At 39.3% G+C, this 17475-nt stretch overlaps 1 protein-coding gene across 2 annotated transcripts in view; it reads right to left on the bottom strand.

The window, feature by feature from the left end:
- The window catches only part of LOC121341331 (amyloid beta precursor protein), a 205889-nt gene that overhangs the window by 78501 nt on the left and 109913 nt on the right, over nt 1-17475 (bottom strand). For both annotated transcript variants that reach the window (XM_041414760.1, XM_041414761.1), the window contains exon 6: nt 10542-10741. In XM_041414760.1, the coding sequence (XP_041270694.1) occupies nt 10542-10741 (200 nt within the window). The remainder of the gene's footprint in view (nt 1-10541; nt 10742-17475) is intronic.

Below are 17475 nucleotides of genomic sequence, written 5' to 3'. Positions count from 1 at the left end.
TGGTGTTTTGAGGAATAGGAAACCCTTCCCCAGAGATAATGGAGGTAAATTTTAAACTGACAGAGATTCCTGCCACAAAGTCTCCTTAGCCTACCTATATCTTATGTTTCTAGCAACTTTATCTGCGCACATTAAGAGGTGCTGCCCTGAAACAAACGTGGAATTTCATCTGCTTCCAGGCCAGAGGGGTAGAACCACCAACTGACTGGGAATTTTGCTGATAGACCTGGGTGGATTCCTGCCCAAGCTGCTTATTTGGCACCTGAAAGTAAACATCCGAATGTAGGAGACACATTTTGTTTTGTTCTTTTTTAGCTCTATATACCCACCCTGACCAAATTATACAAAAGAAAACAAATAAACAAACAATTGTTAATACATTATAGTGGAAAACAGATTCACTTTAGACACCTATTTAAATGTAGCCAGTGATGAAGAAACTCCCTTTTGCAAGCCACCCAGCACAGGGTTTTTAATTCACAGTTCGAGGGCTCACATACATAAAATTACTGCTGTAACTTGAACCATCCATGGGAGGAAATCTCACCCCCAGTGAATACACCTATAGGAAAAAAATTAAAATAATTTGTGCTTGTGTTCACTGTGAGCTGCTACAGTCTCTGCATACATTCTGCAACACAGGGAAATCTGAGGGAAGAACCAAACCACACAAATTAAAGGAAGACAAAGCAAATTCTGCTGGCAAATTGGAGTTCAGCCAATTACACACGTAAACATATTTTAGCAATAATGTTCCAAACAGACAAAACCAGTTTTATCTCTCACTGTGCTGCACAAGTAATTTTAAATACACACAATATTAAACCAATAAACCCCTCATTTACTTTCATCCCACACACTACCTGGCAAGCAAACTGCTACATGCAACTAGAGGCTTTTAAATTCTCTGCATAAACTTGAATTTTGTGGAAATCACATTCCTAAGGGTTGAAAGGTAAGAAAAAATATCACTGCACTAGCACTGAAAATCCCCTGCATGTTCATCACCTCTCAAAATATTTGCTGCAAAGAATCCCACTTTTCAGTGTCTGTCCAGATCCATCAATTCACTATCCTCAGAAGCACCACTGCTTATAAATAGGTTTTTATTGTCCAATTGTCACTGGCAATACAATCCACATTTCCTTAAATATACAATACAGGTACAATCTTGCATTTAACTTATTCATGTATTCTAACTATAAATAATGTCAAGAATCAATTTCAGGAAGCATACATTTAGTATGAGAGAAACTGATCCAAGAGTATGCAACCATCAATGATGTTCTAAAAATCCTGCACTTCTGTATGAAGAAATTAGGGGGAAAAGAATACTGAGTTTTTTACTTGAAGAAAAAAACCAAAATAAGTATCATTAATTGCACAGCACATCAACTACAATTAATTGTATATTACCATATGATTTATTATAGATCATTTTTAGCATACAAGTAGTTCTCCTGATTTATTTTAAAACCAAATCCAGTCACACTACCCAATTATACAGTCAAATCTTGACAAAAAGCTATCTTTGCACAGTCTTGGAAAAGCTGTCACATGTAAACTAAAAATTAATAGTGACTTCTGATATAAAACAGACATGTATAATCAAAAGAATTTTTACTGACAGGAAATGTAATTTCTGAAAATACAAATCTCTCAACAATTCAACCTTTCTTATTTAATGCTGATTGTAGGCTAGCCTGTAGCCACACAGTAAGCATCTTGGTTTCCCTCAAAACATTTGTTTTGCTATACAGACCTGATTTTATTTCGCACTGTTTTCAGGATGGAAACTGTTTACAGATTTAGTCTGAAATTTCCTATAGGTACCTCTCCCACAGAAATAGCAACAGAGATTCGAATGTGCAAAAGCAAAGGTAATTGTCCATCAGATTGGACACTGGAATTGTCTCATAAGTGAACTAAGTCATTTATGCACATGAAGATGCACTTGACAAGTGTTCAGTAAACCACAGAGTAATATATTAAAAAGAGCAAGCCAGAAGCTTGAAGCCCACTGTTGTGGCCATCGACAGGCCCCCTTCCTGACCTGTCACCGCCCATCAGGGGAGGGACATCCTTCCCTCCAGCCTACACTGCCAACCCTACTGCCCTTGGTAAGACCTACATGGTACTTAGGTCACCACAGAGTGAAATGTTCTATTGTCTTCTAATGTTTATGGCCTAAATGGAGAATAAACAAGAGAGAGGGAAGTGCTCTGGTTTACTGTTTCATGACTGCTCTTTTTGAGGGAAGTGTGGTGCCACTTCAGTCTAGGAAATGTGTCACTGCTGTCCCTTTCCCAATGTTACCATGCCTGTCTGCCATTTTCTGTAGAGAGCTCAGAGTAGCTTTCCTTCACCCCTGCTTTGGAGCAAAGGTACATTTTTAAACCAGCTTCTATTACTGGGCAATGGTGCCGTCACTCTTGTTTGTGGGCCGGATACTCCTTCTGTGCCTCTCTATATCCCCATCCATCACTTGTCCTTACAAAAAAAAAGCCACTGCATTTGGTTCTCAGCTGCAGCACCTCAGCTGAGAAGACAGGGAAATGAAGTGCTGAGATGAGAAATTTAACAGGTTTTCTTGGGCTATTAATCCAAACACCACTTCCCCTTCCTTCTGCCGCTGCCAAGTATAGCAATTAATGTCTACAGGGTGTGAACTACGGTATTTTAGCAGATATTAGGAGCAGGCAGGCAGCATGCACTGCTGTAGTGGGTGGGTTAAGCCAAATGGTTCATCAAAAAATTAAAAGCTGTCTTTGCTTCATGTTTTAATTCTGTTGCTGAAAACTGAGGCAAAGATGAGTTACTTTTTGCAAGCATGCAATTCAGTTTTACTTGATAACACAAATAATTTGTATGCAGTACAGCATCAACAATGAGCTTTGCTTTGTTTAAGGAACTTACTCTTCCTGTTACATACAGGTGGAGGTATTATAAAAGAAAGGCCTTATGAGATCAGGCGTTGCTCTGCTGAATTACCAGCTGGCCTATTACTTCTTCTAAGTGCAGCTAGTTAAGTTCCCACGTGAAGAAATCTTAAGAATAAGAATCCCTTCGCATAAAAACCTATTCTTGTAGAAAAAAAAAAAAAATTTGCACCTGCAATAAACAAGAAATCTGTCCCATGAGATTCAGATAAGAAGATATGTAAACAATCCAAAATTAGGGAGATTTGATAGGCAGAACGCCAGTTACTAACTAATGAATTGAGTAGTAAGAAAACTACTAGCCAACTGGAGTAAAACACGATGTCTGTGAAAACTGTATAAAAATTAGTTATGTGAATAAAGAATAGGCTTTTCTGCATAGAGAAACTGAGTCCCATCTGCTTATTAATGCAACGCTTCCCCCTCCAAAGACGAACTTTTGCCTTTAGCTTCAGAAATTCGATACAATTAAAGAGGACAAGCCTTTGCAACAACCCAGGTTCGTGAACAGTTGCTTTGAGACACTTCAGAGTTTTCAATCTATTCTACTCCAATAGTCAAATTTCTCTCATCCTGTGTCCTAAACCACAGGTGCCAATATCTCTATTCTTCAAAACCTTAGACACGACAAATTACTTTTGAGATAATCAGGAAAATGTAAGTCAACTTCCCCCACTCCAAGCTTCTTGTACTTATTTCAACATGCCATGGCAAACCCAGTTATTTCTAACCAAGCAAGGACCACTCCCTGAAGGACAGTGCTATGGTAAAGCTTGTTGATTTGCTTTTAAATGAAGTAGTTGAATACTTAAAACTAACCAGTTACATTAAACATTGGCACAGACTGTGTTATTTTTTCTTTGAAAAGCACACACTTCAGCACCCTAGGAAATACAGTCTTTAAGTATGTGGACATTGATTTATACTGACTTTATACAAAGTACTTCCATAAGCATTCATTTACCAAAATGCTGTAAGTAGAGCTCATTAGAATTTATGTGCAAACATTTTAGATACTTTTGATGATCACTTTTTACAGAGGGAAATATAAAATATGGTTCTGAATGTCAGTTTAGATTTTTCATTACCATTTATTTTTACTGCTACTTGAAGAAAACCAATTTCAAATCAAAGTGAAATTATAATTTCTTTATTTCTAAGTCTCAACTCCATGCTTTTTTTTTCTCTCTTTTTTTCCCTAACAACATTTTCAATTGAGAAATTGGAAATAAAACATAAACTTCTAACAGGGAGAATAATTAAAGCTACATGTACATATTTCTATTACTGAAATATCAAGTTTATTCAATATTTTTTCAGTATTTTAATTTATTTACATAATCATGAGAACTAAGCACATTTAATACTAGCAGTCAGCCCCAAACCTTAAATCAGAAATTAAATTTGAAGAGATCTAAGAAAAAAGGGACCAACAGGAGGAGTTAGGTTACTAACTCTGACCTGTCTTGGAAGTTGGTTTCCCATGTCTAGTTCACACCTCTGAGAAACCTATTTACCTTAATGCTTCAGAAGAAAGATACCATCATGCTGACTTATAAATACTGCGAGGTCTTGATAAATATAGCCATGGTAATGGAAAATATATTGTTTTGATAAGCTTTTTTGTATTACCAGCTCTGCAAGTTTGAAGGTGATATAATCAAGCATACACAATTAAATCATACTGAGGGTCTGAAGGAGCCCATTAGCACTGATGTGTGTTTGCTGTCCATTCAAGCTGTGTCACAATGACACAGGACCTGAACACCTCTTAAATGAGGACCTCAAACACTTGCTGAAGTATATAGGACCACATCTTTTATTTCACCATTTATATCTCACTAAAGAACAGAATAAGTAACTGATAAATGCAAGAGAGGCCAAAGGAATAAACCTCTCAAATGTGTACCATGAGGTATATGTTCCCCTTCTTCAGGTATTAGTATATAAAACATCACAAAGGGAGTAATTTTGGCTTCCATATCTTCAGGAATTGAGCTGTAGTTTGAGGATATTAATATGTATGTCCCTATAACAGTCTTTATTTTTTGAACTAGCTGAGAAAAATTAGGCAAGAGCAAATGCACTGTTTTCCTTTCAGTTATACTTTGTGTTCTAAAAAGGCACAACTGCTTTTAATTAATGAATCAATCAAAAGGGAATATTTGAAGATAATTTCACTGAAACAAAACTTCCTCATTCTGAATATATGGTTAGAAGAGGCAACCAAATTTTAATTTGGGTATTCAAAGACAAGAGCTAATTTCAGAAGAGGCTTTTGGAATTAGGAGAAGACAGCTGTGAAGCTGGCACTTGCCCTGGCACTAAAGTTGGTGCACAAGCTACACAGTTGCTAAAATGCTTTTTTACAGAGGGAAATTAAAAAAGCAAAATGATGACTTCTCAATGCAATACTGAGGACAGCTCCTCCAAAGCTGTTAAATACCCTTAAATTGTAATTTCCATCCTGTGTAATCAAGATTAAATTCTCTCTATAATGTTTATTCTTAAACTACTGCAAGGGCATATTTAGAATATATAAAAAATTAATGGCATATTTGGCTAAAATACAAAGCCTTATAGTTCTGAAGCGGAACTAATATGTGAATTTTTTTTTTTTAATTTCTTGCGCACAACAGAACTATATTTGGAAATAAAGTGCCATAAAGTTACCACTGATGGCCAGAAAGCAAACAAAAAACCCAGCTTGATTTCAAATCTAGGCTAATATAGTTTTATGAATTTATGTGTTTTAGAAAAGGTAATTTACACAAAACATGACAATTCTGCTACCATGGCATGACAGTGAATATGAGGATTAGCCCAGAAGTGCATTCCAGTCTTTTTACATGGCAAAATCTTAAAAAAAAATAATTTGCAATTAATTCTTCTCTAGGGAAACAGATTCTTGGTCATTTTTTCTGGCAGGATATATTTCAAATGAAACTACTCTCCACCTTCCAACTTTGCATAAAGTAACACTATTAGTGTGTTTAGCATTTCAGTACTTTTGCCCTCGAACCAGAAAGGTAGTACTATGTTGCATCTCCATCAACAAGACCAGCAGATTACAAAAAACATTTCCTCCAATTACAATGTATAATAAAGTATTACATTATGGGGGAATAGCTGTGCTTTAAATTAAAATGTCTAATTAAAATCTATAAATGCAAATCCATTAGGTTAATTTTATCAGCTCTCATTCTTAACTTACAGTAGATGATCATTCTTAATGAAGATCTCATAGCAAAAAACCCCAGTGGATTTATGTGTACTATTCATATAGCAACCAATCATGTTTTCTTGATATGAAATGCAATCACACTTCATCCCTCTCCAAATAAAGCATACTGCATAGCCTTGAAGGCAAGGAAGAAGAGTAAAGAACTACTACTACATTACAAAGATGATAATTTTATGAAGACAAAAAGTAGCCCTGGTAAGCTGTGGATGCCCCATCCCTCTAAGTGTTCAAGGGTAGGATGGGCAGGCCTTGGAGCAACCTAGTCTAGAGTAAGGCATCTCTGCCCATGGCAGGGGGATGGAACTGGGTGATATTTAAGGTTCCTTCTAAACCAGGCCATTCTATGATTCTGTGAAAGTGAGGCAAAGCTATGGAGTATGGAAAAAAAAATCCAATTAATATAGCATACACTACTAATATTATCACAAAATTCCCAGCTGACAGGTCTGCCAATCAGATCTTTCTTGCTTTACAATATATAGTAGGAGTCACTGAATGGATTTCAAGTCTTTCAGTTAAAAATCTTCAGGAGAAACCACTCATGACGTATCAATGACACGAAGACCGATCTACCATACCAACATCAGGCTACTTTTCTCTTGCTAGGAAACTGGCGTACGGTCTCTCGTAACTCCAGACAGTAAATACAGTCAAAATGTCACACGAAGCAGCACTGCTCAGATAGTTTCCTAACTGCCTAAAGAAATCCAGCTCAATTAGAGAAAGCAAAACCAACTGATATAGGGTACTACTACACTGCTGGAGGAGGCAGGTGAGGCTTATGCTGCTGATTACCTCACATCTGTTGGCAGGTGTGCAGAGAAGCTGCCACATGTCTTGTTCCAGGCCGCTGGGCTGACCCCACTGCTCTCCTCTAATGGGATCTGATTGACTATGATGTTGATGAGAAGCACTAAGCCAAAACTGCTTGTTCTTCGTTGTATTCCAAGAGAGATTGTTGTATGCCAAGACTGATTTTTCTTGTTACCTCCTGTGTCCTTCTGATGTCCTGTGCAGAAGGACAGCGGAAATAAAATCCCAAACAACTGCACATGATGAGGGAAGCAGTGCTCCTGCATGCCTCCATCACCCTCTGGAAAAATCACGGGAAGCCCAGATCCTCAGGAGCAGCTCTGCAACACCCATAACACCATGGCAATGATTGCAGAAATTAAACCACTCCCTCACCTAAATCCTGGCCACCAAAGTCACTTCCCTTGCTCCACACAGAGACAAAAATCAAGAGCAGGGCTTCATAAATGAGCGATATTTTCTTCAGCACAAATTCAATGCTAACATCTCTCCATGACCAGAGGTGAAAAATGAGTATTTCACACTAATTTCACCATCTGAATCCCTGTAATCTCAGACCCACAATCGTCTGGATTTAACATCTGAAGTCCAGCATGAGCATATCCAAAAGTTTAAACTGGGTCTGCTGCTATACACCATATGAATTCAGAGTAAAGATCATCTTCGCAAAAGGTAGGAAAGTGAATACTGTCAAATACTGTGCTATGGAAAGTTTATTCACACTTTTTAATAAACACATAGAAATGGGGTTACTGCAGACTGAAAATACTATCCTCCCACCAATGGACCTTTTTCATTCTCTAGGAAAGATTAATTTCCTTTTCATTGAAAATAAGTTTGCAAGTGGTTCTATTATTACTATTTTCATGATTCATTAAAATATGCACAGAAATAAAACTGCCTGAAAAATTGATTCTACAATAGCTCAAGTATCTTTAAAGTGTAACACTGCATTACGTTTTTTAATTATTTATGGCTGATGGCAGCCATTTCACTGATTTGGCAGAGAAAGGGCTCAGTACCAGCCCACAATTAGATCCTAATTTATGGCTTTACAACAGTTGTCCATTTGAAAAGCAGCTCCTCTCAAACCCACTCTCTGCGTTCTTTAACACTAAAGACATAATATTAGTTACAGCCTCATAAAACTGGGTGTAAAGGATTGTGAAGAGCATCCTTGGATGTTTTATAACTAGTGCTTGGGCAAGGCAGCCTGGAACAGAGCTCAGTCCACATGAATGAAGCTCTGACACTTCAATCCTTTTAGAGAGGCTTTCAGGGTGTCTCCACAGTAAAGCCCAATTCTTAATACGTATGTTCTCAACAAGGTCCCTCCATCTCTTTCATTTACAATGACACTGTCATTTACAATGACACTTGCATCAGCAAGATGCTCACCACTCAAGTTCCTATGCTGGATCTGCTGCCTGCACCAGAAGGACAGGGACCCTGTAAGGAAGCCTTCTCTTGTGTGTAGGAAGGTAAGCAAAAGCAACATTCAAGGCTGTCATTTGGACACTTCTACTTTAATAAATAAGGAAGCACTTTGCATAGTGCAGCTCTGTCAGATACCACTTACTCTCCAGGACAGTCCCCACATCATGGGTGCCCCAGGAAGGCTGAAGGTCAGGAAGCCCAAAGGCTTGTGACAGAACTGTGCAGAAAACTTGTATTGGTAACAGATTGTCCTCACCTCACTTCAATGAATGCATATTTTCCTCACAGTCACCCAAGGTGGGAAATATTAGACTTGGGAAAAACAATATGCTGTCATTTCATGATCAGCAAATATAGAAATTTCTAAAGGGCTTCTAAAAGGTTGTTTCAATAGTTTACCTCATCTTTTATATGTTATGTTTTATATTCAGGTGATTGTATGCCACTTTCCTGAAAGCTATAAATCTTAACCTCTTTGAAACATCACCCTCAGTAAAGAAACATTTCTCCCAAATTTGTCCTAATTTCCACTCATCCAAAATCCCATTAAAGTCGAGTGTAATTTTTCTTCTTTTTTTCCTTTTCAATATTCATTTACCAGTGAAAACAGGGTATTTTATCCCCAGGGGGTAAAAGCTCACATATGGAAATATGTTTAATTGGTTTAAAGACATAAACTCCTCCTACCCCCTCCTCACTGAAAGGGCTCTCCAACAACTGAGCAAAACACTCAAGAGTTATGTAAGACAGAAGCATACAAGACTGAGTTGCCAGCTTAAAAAACATTTGCAAGTGATTTTAGCAAAGCTTTTGTGCTCCATGTAGACTGAACAGAAAAATATAAGCAAGTAACTCTGTTTTTCCAAAGCATCCCCTGGGCATACTTCTGTACCTTGGGCATACTTCTGGTGTGATAAATTGCAGCCACCAACCTCTCCTCTGACAAACACTAGAACCAAGGCTCAAGAGGAAGGGCCACTGCCACATGCAAAATGTGGGACTCCACTACCACTGGAGTCCCAAGAATATCCAGAGGCAGGGGATAGGGAAGCACAGGGAGACAGACCAGATGTTTTCTCCCTCATTTCAGAATGGCCCCAATTTCTATCATTTTCCCTCTGCTCCCTGCATGTCACAACTCCTTTCTTTTCAAATGTAGTCTTTAATCTCATTTCTGGCCACCATCTCCAGCATTTATTGGCAAAGATGCCAGCACTGTAGAACTGGGATCTATTTTACTTAGATTTACACCACACTGAACTGTATTATTAAAATAGAAAAATAAGGATAATTAATTCCAATATGCATTGTAGGAGAAATGAGGTATTTTAAAAAACTATGTTGCTATGCTGACCATGAACTAGTATAAAATTCAAAGTCTAAAATGCAGTTCTGTTAAGAACTAAAAAATATTATGAAAATAAAATTTTAGAAGAGTTCTTTCTCACTACATGTATTCTATTTTTTCCTATTTCTTTCTTCCCCACACATTAAAACTCATTAGTTTAGGTTCATTTTTTCTGCATAGTTATTTTAAATTTGTCTAACTTCACTGAATTAATAATTCATGGAGAAACACAGCAAACAAGTATCTAACAGAATCACACAAAATGACCCATCACTGCTGTTAATATGAGCAACCAAACCAGCTCATGCACCTCCTGCTTGGAACTGATATCTCATATCCTTCTCTAACTCAATGTGCATGATAAACCATACACACTTTCCTGTCCTATTTGCAACATATGACAGTTGAATTTTATTTAATGCTACTTTAAAATAAAGCCAACCCTTCTGTTTCTGAACAAGAAATGTTGTGAACAACACACACAACAAACACAACTCAAGGACAGACGGTCCCTGCAGCATCTGTGCACCAGGAGGACCGGAGGTCAGAAAATCCAAAGGGTTGTGGCAGAACTAACCCTACAGAATATTTGTAATGGGAAAGGGAAAGATGAGGGGATTAAACACACAAATTACAGGAGCCAAAAAGCACAATACTGCAGCTTTGGGTATTTTGCTGTTTGGAACATTTTTTTTGTTGTAAAGTGCAAATATGCAAAGCAGTAGGATTAGTGTTTTAGCCCCAAGCCTGATGAATTTACCTCTGACAACCTCTTCCACAGACTCTGTAGTTGTGGTGGTAGTGGTTGCAATACTGGTAGTTCTTTCAGTTGCCTCCTCATACTCTTCTCCTGTCTCTTCAATTTCATCACCATCGTCATCATCGTCATCAGCATCTTCATCTTCCACAACAGTTAGCTCCTCATCTTCCTCTGCTTGTTCTTCTACCGCCTTATCATCACTAAATTAAGAAAATTATCATGATGTGTCAGCAACAAAATTACTTCAAGGTAATATGAGAGAACATTTTACTTGAAATCTCCATAAGGAAAACAGTTAATTACCTCTTTCTTAATCTCCCTCCCTTCCCTTTAAACAGAAAAGAAAGAATCTGGGACTCTGGAATGTCCCAAAAAGTAAGAAATGCTTAAGAAATGTATAAAGAAAAAAAAAAAGGTCAACATTAGCATCCCGTATTTTGACAGCTGAATAATACTGTAAACATGCTCACCCCATGATACCATCAACCAAATTTTATTTTGAAAGAAGATCAACTTTGCACAAAATGCACTCAATTGATGTAGAAGAAGCTAGAAAGTTCCTCAGGAACTTTTCTGCCTCTCTCAGGAGACAGCTTATCTAGAGGTTCCCTGCATGCCTTTCATAGAGGACTACCAAGTGTTGAACTGACCTCAATTTACCAACTGCAGAGTTTCTCCTTCTGCTGTCACAAGTGCTGCGTGAATGGAAAAGAGACTTCTACAGGACAACAGGAGGAAATACTGAAGTTGACTAGCCAATGAATTTGGTGGATTAATATGTCAAGGATCACTCTTAGTTCTGTTTGGAGTGATACAGACAACAGGTCAAAAAATATATGTTTGACTACTGCTACTGCTGCCTTTGAAATATTTCTTGAGCTTAGTGCTCTGTTGTGGCAAGGTTTCAGGTTTGTTTCTGATCTTCTGTTTGAAATTTACTACTAATGAATAAATGATCTTCAAATATGTAAACACACAGTGACTTTCTGTCAACTTCGTGCACAAGTGGGTGTGAATCTTTCTCATGGCATCACATATGGTTGAACAGCCTTCTAGGTGAAGTTAGTGACTTCTCCCACTCATTTCAGAGATCAAGCCTCTACTATTTCATTTTATATTATGTTGCCTACTACAACTTGAAAGCGAACTCGGCAAAACAGAAAACAGTATGATTCCTTTTCAACAGGGCATTAAGAAGTTAAAACATGCTGATAAAAATTTCATATGCCACAAACCTGACTCTATTAGGAGTTAAGCCTCTATACAAACAAGAATGATTTCCCTGTTCCCTTCTCCCCAAAATACCTGGCCTCCAGAAACACAAGAGAGACTTCAAATAATACTGCAGCTTTCCACTGGGGGAAACCCAGGTGTATTTTATGAATAGATGTGGTTAAAGCCACCCCTCAGAAGAGTCTGCATGAAAGATGACTTGTTTCCATTTATACAGGATAAAAAGTTAAAAATGGGCACAAACCCACTTGGTTCCTCTTTAAATTTTTATAGATTTCTAAAAACTTGGAAATTTCACCATCTCCACTGTACAATTCATCTGCAATGGCATCATTGTGTGGAGGAACACAGCAATGGAAGTATTTGAGAAAGGAGAGAGGATCATCCAGATTCTGCTGGAAGCCAGCTTTGCCATCAAGAAGAGCAAAGTCAGGGGACCTGCCTGAAAGGTCCAGTTCCTGGAAGTAAAGTGGCTAGATGGATGGCATCAGATTCCCACTGAAGTTATAAATAAGATCACCACAATGTCTCCACCGACCAGCAAGAAGGAAACACAAGCTTTCCTAGGCACCACAGATTTTTCTGGAATGCACATTCCCGAGTACAGCCAAATTGTGAGCCCTCTCAACCTGGTTACCCACAAGAGGAATGATTTCCACTGCGGCCCTGAATAGCAACAAGCCTTCGCCAAGATCAAGCAAGAGATCACTCATGCACTAGCCCTTGGCCCAGTCAGGACAACACCAGAGGTGAGGAATGTGCTTTGCTCTGAAGCCGGGAGCAATGGTTTGTCCTGGAGCCTTTGGCAGAAGGTGCCTGGGGAGACTCAAGGCTGACCACTTGGATTCTGGAGCCGAAGTTACAGAGAGTCCAAAGCCAACTACCCTCCCACCAGAGAAGGAAATCTTGGCAGCCTATGAAGGAGTCCAAGCCACCTTGGAGCTGATTGGCACAGAGTCAAAACTCCTCCTGGCACCCTGACTACCCGTGCTGGGGTGGATGTTTAAAGGAAAGGTTCCCACTACCCACCATGCCACCAATGCCACATGGAGCAAGTGGATTGCTCTCATCACACAGCATATGAAACCCAAACGCCCTGGGTTTTTGGAAATAATCACAAACTGGCCGTAAGTGAAAACTTTGGTCTCATTGATTAAGAAGAGCAGAAACAGGTGACATATGCTGAAAAAACTCTACCGTACAACCAACTACCAACAGAAGAAACACACTACGCTCTTTTCACTGACAGTTCCTGTCGCATCATAGGTATGAACCAGAAGTGAAGAGCAGCCATATGGAGCCCCACATGACCAGCTGCAGAAGCTACTGAAGGAGAGGGTGGATCAAGTCAATTTGCTAAACCTAAAGTTGTTCATTTGGACATTGCTGAAATAAAGTGGCCAAAGCTCTACCTTTATACTGATTCATGGATGGTAGCCAATGCTCTGAGGAGTTGGCTGGAAAGGTGGAAAAAAGCCACTACTGGCAGCATAGAAGAAAACCAATCTGGGCTGCTGTTTAGTAAAAAGACATTGCTACTTGGATAGAGACTTGCCACTTCCACTTGTCACCTGTGAAAGTCTATCATGTAGATACCCATGTGCCCAGAGCTGGGCTAATAAAGAATACCAAAATGACAAGCAGATAGACCAGGCTGCGAAAATAAAGGTGTCAAAGACAGATTTAGATTTGCCACACAAAGAAGAATTATTCCTAGCTCGATGGGCCCATGATGCCTCAAGTCATCACGGCAGAAATGTAATGAAATAAGTAGGCATGAGACTGAAGAGAAGATCTAACCATAGACAATATTTCTTAGATTATCCATGACTGTAAGACATGTGCTGCCATCAAGCAAGCCAAGCGGTTAAAACCCTTATGGTAATGGTGGGCAGTGGTCCAAACATAAATATAGGAAGGCCTTGCAGATTACTGTATCACACTGCCTCAAACACACCAAAGCAAGTGCTATGTTCTCACAACAGTAGAAGCCACCACTGGAAGGTTGGAAACCTACCCTGTGTCTCAATCCACTGCCTGGAGCAGCATCCTGGGCCTTAAAAAGCAAGTCCTTTGGAAGCATGGTACCCCTGAGGGAACTGAGTCCGACAACGGGACTCATATCAAGAACAGCTGTTTATACACTTAGGCTAGAGAACATGGCATTGGGTGGGTGTATCATATTCCATATCATGCACCAGCAGCTGGGAAAGTTGAACAATGCAACAAACTTATTAAAACAATCTTGAAGGCACTGAGTAAGAGGAGTTTCAAGAACTGGGAGATTAATTTAGCAGAGGCCACATGGTTAGTGAACACCCAAAGTTCCAACAACCAAGCAGGCCCTGCCTAGTCTGAGCCCTTGCACACAACAGATGGAGATACAAGATCCAATGGTACACGAGCAGTACACTGAAAATAACTGTTTGGGTTAATTCTGCCTCCAGCAAGGACAATCCCATCCGTGGAGTTGTCTTTGCTCATGGACCAGGTCGCACCTGGTGGGTGATGCAAAAGAATGGAGAGACCCGATGCATACCTAAGAGGACCTTATTTTTGGATGAACTACCCATGACTCTGCGCCTGTATCCATATCTGCTTCTGTATATATATGTACACAACTAAGGTAGTGCATGTACTTATATAATTTAAAAGTTTAAATTTAATGTAACATGTTGGTATGGGAAAAAATTTGGGGTGGATAATGTTGGGGGTAAGGTTTCTTTCCTTTTGTATTTTTTTAAAGTATAGAATTTTTTCCCATAAATTTCTAAGAAACACTAAACAGAGTACTTAAAAAAAAACGAAAGAAGTGGCCAAACTCAGGAGAAGAAGGCATCCGATTGCACTTCTCTTATCTGAGAGTTTCTCTCTGAGAGACAGAGATACCGCGAGAATTGAGCAAGTAAAAGATGGGGCTAGGACAGCTGCTAGTTCTCTCTCGGCTTCAGAGGAGGATGGTCAGAGCTGCTGCTTGCAAAAGCAATTCACTGCTGCCGCCAGAGCCCAGCCTGGAGCTGCTTCTTCTGCTGTGGGGTGAGCTTGATGAGAGCAGCCCCTGAACTGTGACTTTATTATCACCTACCTCACTAGAAGAGGGATCCATCCCCATCTGCTCAGGTGCCTGAGATCCTGAGCTCACCTCTCCCTGCCCTGCTGGGAGCCTGGCTGCCACTGCCTTGCCCCCACTGCTTTTTCAGCACTGCTCCAAATTTTACGCTGGTCTGTAGCCCCCCACCCCTTGCCTGATGAGACATCTTGCCGGCCCAGATTGCTGCTTCCGAGTGTCCTGCTGAGGCACCGGGATCAACTGCCCCAGGGAGTTTATAAAGAAAAAGCTTCTCTTCCATCCATCTCAGGCAAGCCACCATTACTGTGTGCTCGTGGAGCTCCAGCCACAGCCCCCATGCAGACGTGGGGAATCATAGCACCTGCCCTGCCCACCAGGAGCCACTAGTGCCCCTGCCAGCTCTGGCCATCACTACACCAAGGAGGAAACTGACTGCAGCTGAGGAGGCTGCCACTGTGTTTCTGGTTCTGTTTGCTGAGGAGGATGCCACTGTGTTATTGGTTCTGTTTGTTGTTAATGCTGTAGTTGTTATTGTTGTTTATTTGCTTTATTAGACATACTATTAGAAAACTGCTATTCCTATTCTCATATCTTTGCCTGAGAGCCTCTTTAATTTAAAAAATTATAATAATTCAGAAAGAAGGGGTTTACATTTTCCATTTCAAGGGATGCTCCGTCTTTAGCAGATACTCGTCTTTCAAACCAAGACAACAGAGAAAACCTGGAAGTTTCCAGCTTGGCTATCACTCCTAAAGATGTTCTGCTTTGGACATCAAGGACACCAAAGCTTCCAGCTAGTTCCCACACACAGACAGGAGGGCCACCAGGCTGTGCTGAGTTGCAAGAGCAGCCAGAACAACTGTAGCTATTCAGGGAGAGGTCTGCAGTTATACTGAAAGTCAGCACCTACATCTGACTGTCCCTCAGGCAGACTTCAAGGTAAATTTTAATTAAAGGTGATGATAGCAACAAGGAACTCCATTGCTTAAAAATGCTTGTGACCTCTTTGTCAGAGTTAAAAACTATTCAGGATGAGCACGACAAGACAATTTCAAAAGCCTCTGTGGATCCTGCCTCTTGGCAGGAATAAAACGGGTACATATATCACCGAAATACACCCTCCCACCTTCCTCCAAGTACTGCCAACAAGCCACAACAAGCAAGTCACATCCTTTTACATCCAGACCCAGGTGGTGGTCAGATATTGGGTAGGAAGGACATCCAACTATGAGGCACTGCAGCCCAAGCTACCTCCACATCTCCTCTAATAGTGTGGCCACAACATGCAGCTGAGCTTTTCTTCCCCCTGTGGAGAAGAAAACACCCTTGACAAAGCAAAAAAAAAAAAAAAAAAATACAGTGCCTCGGGGACAACTGCTGGAGGTGAAAACACAACAGTCTGAAAAAGGGCATTTATTGACTGAATGGCTGCAATGTGCTTTCCCCTACACATTGAGAACTACAAATGCAAATATTTTAAAATTTAAATCTAATAGCTCAAAATAGAAAGTTATCTCAAAATACATCGCCCACATTTGTTGGATTCTGCTCTGTCATAGTTTTGAGAAACAAGAATATAATAATCTGCTTTTCAGCTTGTCACCTCAAACATGTCACCTTCACTTTGACTTGGGTACCCATGTAAGGTGACAAATGTAGACTTGAGTAAGCACTTTAAAGAGACATGCTTTAATAGCAGAGAATATTGGCAATTTAGCATTAGCAAAGGGTTCTCCTACCTTACATTTCCTTTCTCCTTCACAATTAGTTTAGGACTCAGCCATATATGTATTGATAGCCACCCAAACATATGCTCAGATACAAATAAATACACACACACAAAATATTTGAATTACCACGTACTACCATGTAAGAATTTTTTTTTTTTTAATATAGACATATATATTACTAAAATTCAAGACTATTTCTAGCTGCAATACACACATGTTAAATGTACTTGGCTTAAGAGGCAGCAAGAAATGAGTGAGTCACTCTAAAAGAACTACCAATTACTTGGCTCTTCATCTGCAGATGAAGGACAAGTGCCCCACAGAAGGATCTTTCATTTTCCTTTTGCAAGCACTTCTGTGGGAGGGGAGGGTAAGAAAAAAATCAGTATTTGCTTGGAATTTCAGAAATGGATTGAAATGCAATTACAGCTCCCTTTCCTAGAGAAGACAAAATTTATGAAGGTGTTCTTGAACTCATCTCTTCAGATACTAAACTGCCTTATGAGGAAGAAAATGGACTACAATAGTAAATTAAATGTTCAGTGAAAAACACAAAAAAGACAGAAATCTAGTGGATATTTGTCTTACGAACAAGTACTCTCTACCCCTGTAAGCTCTTTTATTTAAAATAATTTTGGCATGTTTGATCTTGTATGTATAAGACATGTATTTTATATATAGGTGTATATATATCATAAATATGTTACCTATATATTTAATATGTATTTAAGATAGATATATAGATAGATCTATCTTGTGTGAATATATATTTATGTAATGAAAAAACCAAACATTTCCATTAGAACAAGGTCTGCGCTCATTTCTTAGAATGAGAGAACATTTAAACACCCGATCAAAATCTAAATTAAATATACAGAAATGACACAGCAAAAGCCCAAAA

The sequence above is a fragment of the Onychostruthus taczanowskii genome, unplaced genomic scaffold, assembly GCF_017590055.1.
Source record: "Onychostruthus taczanowskii isolate IOZ18803 unplaced genomic scaffold, ASM1759005v1 scaffold47, whole genome shotgun sequence".
Taxonomy (NCBI): Eukaryota; Metazoa; Chordata; class Aves; order Passeriformes; family Passeridae; genus Onychostruthus; species Onychostruthus taczanowskii.
Note: the sequence above shows the minus strand (reverse complement) of the source record. Positions and strands in the feature narration are given on the sequence as shown.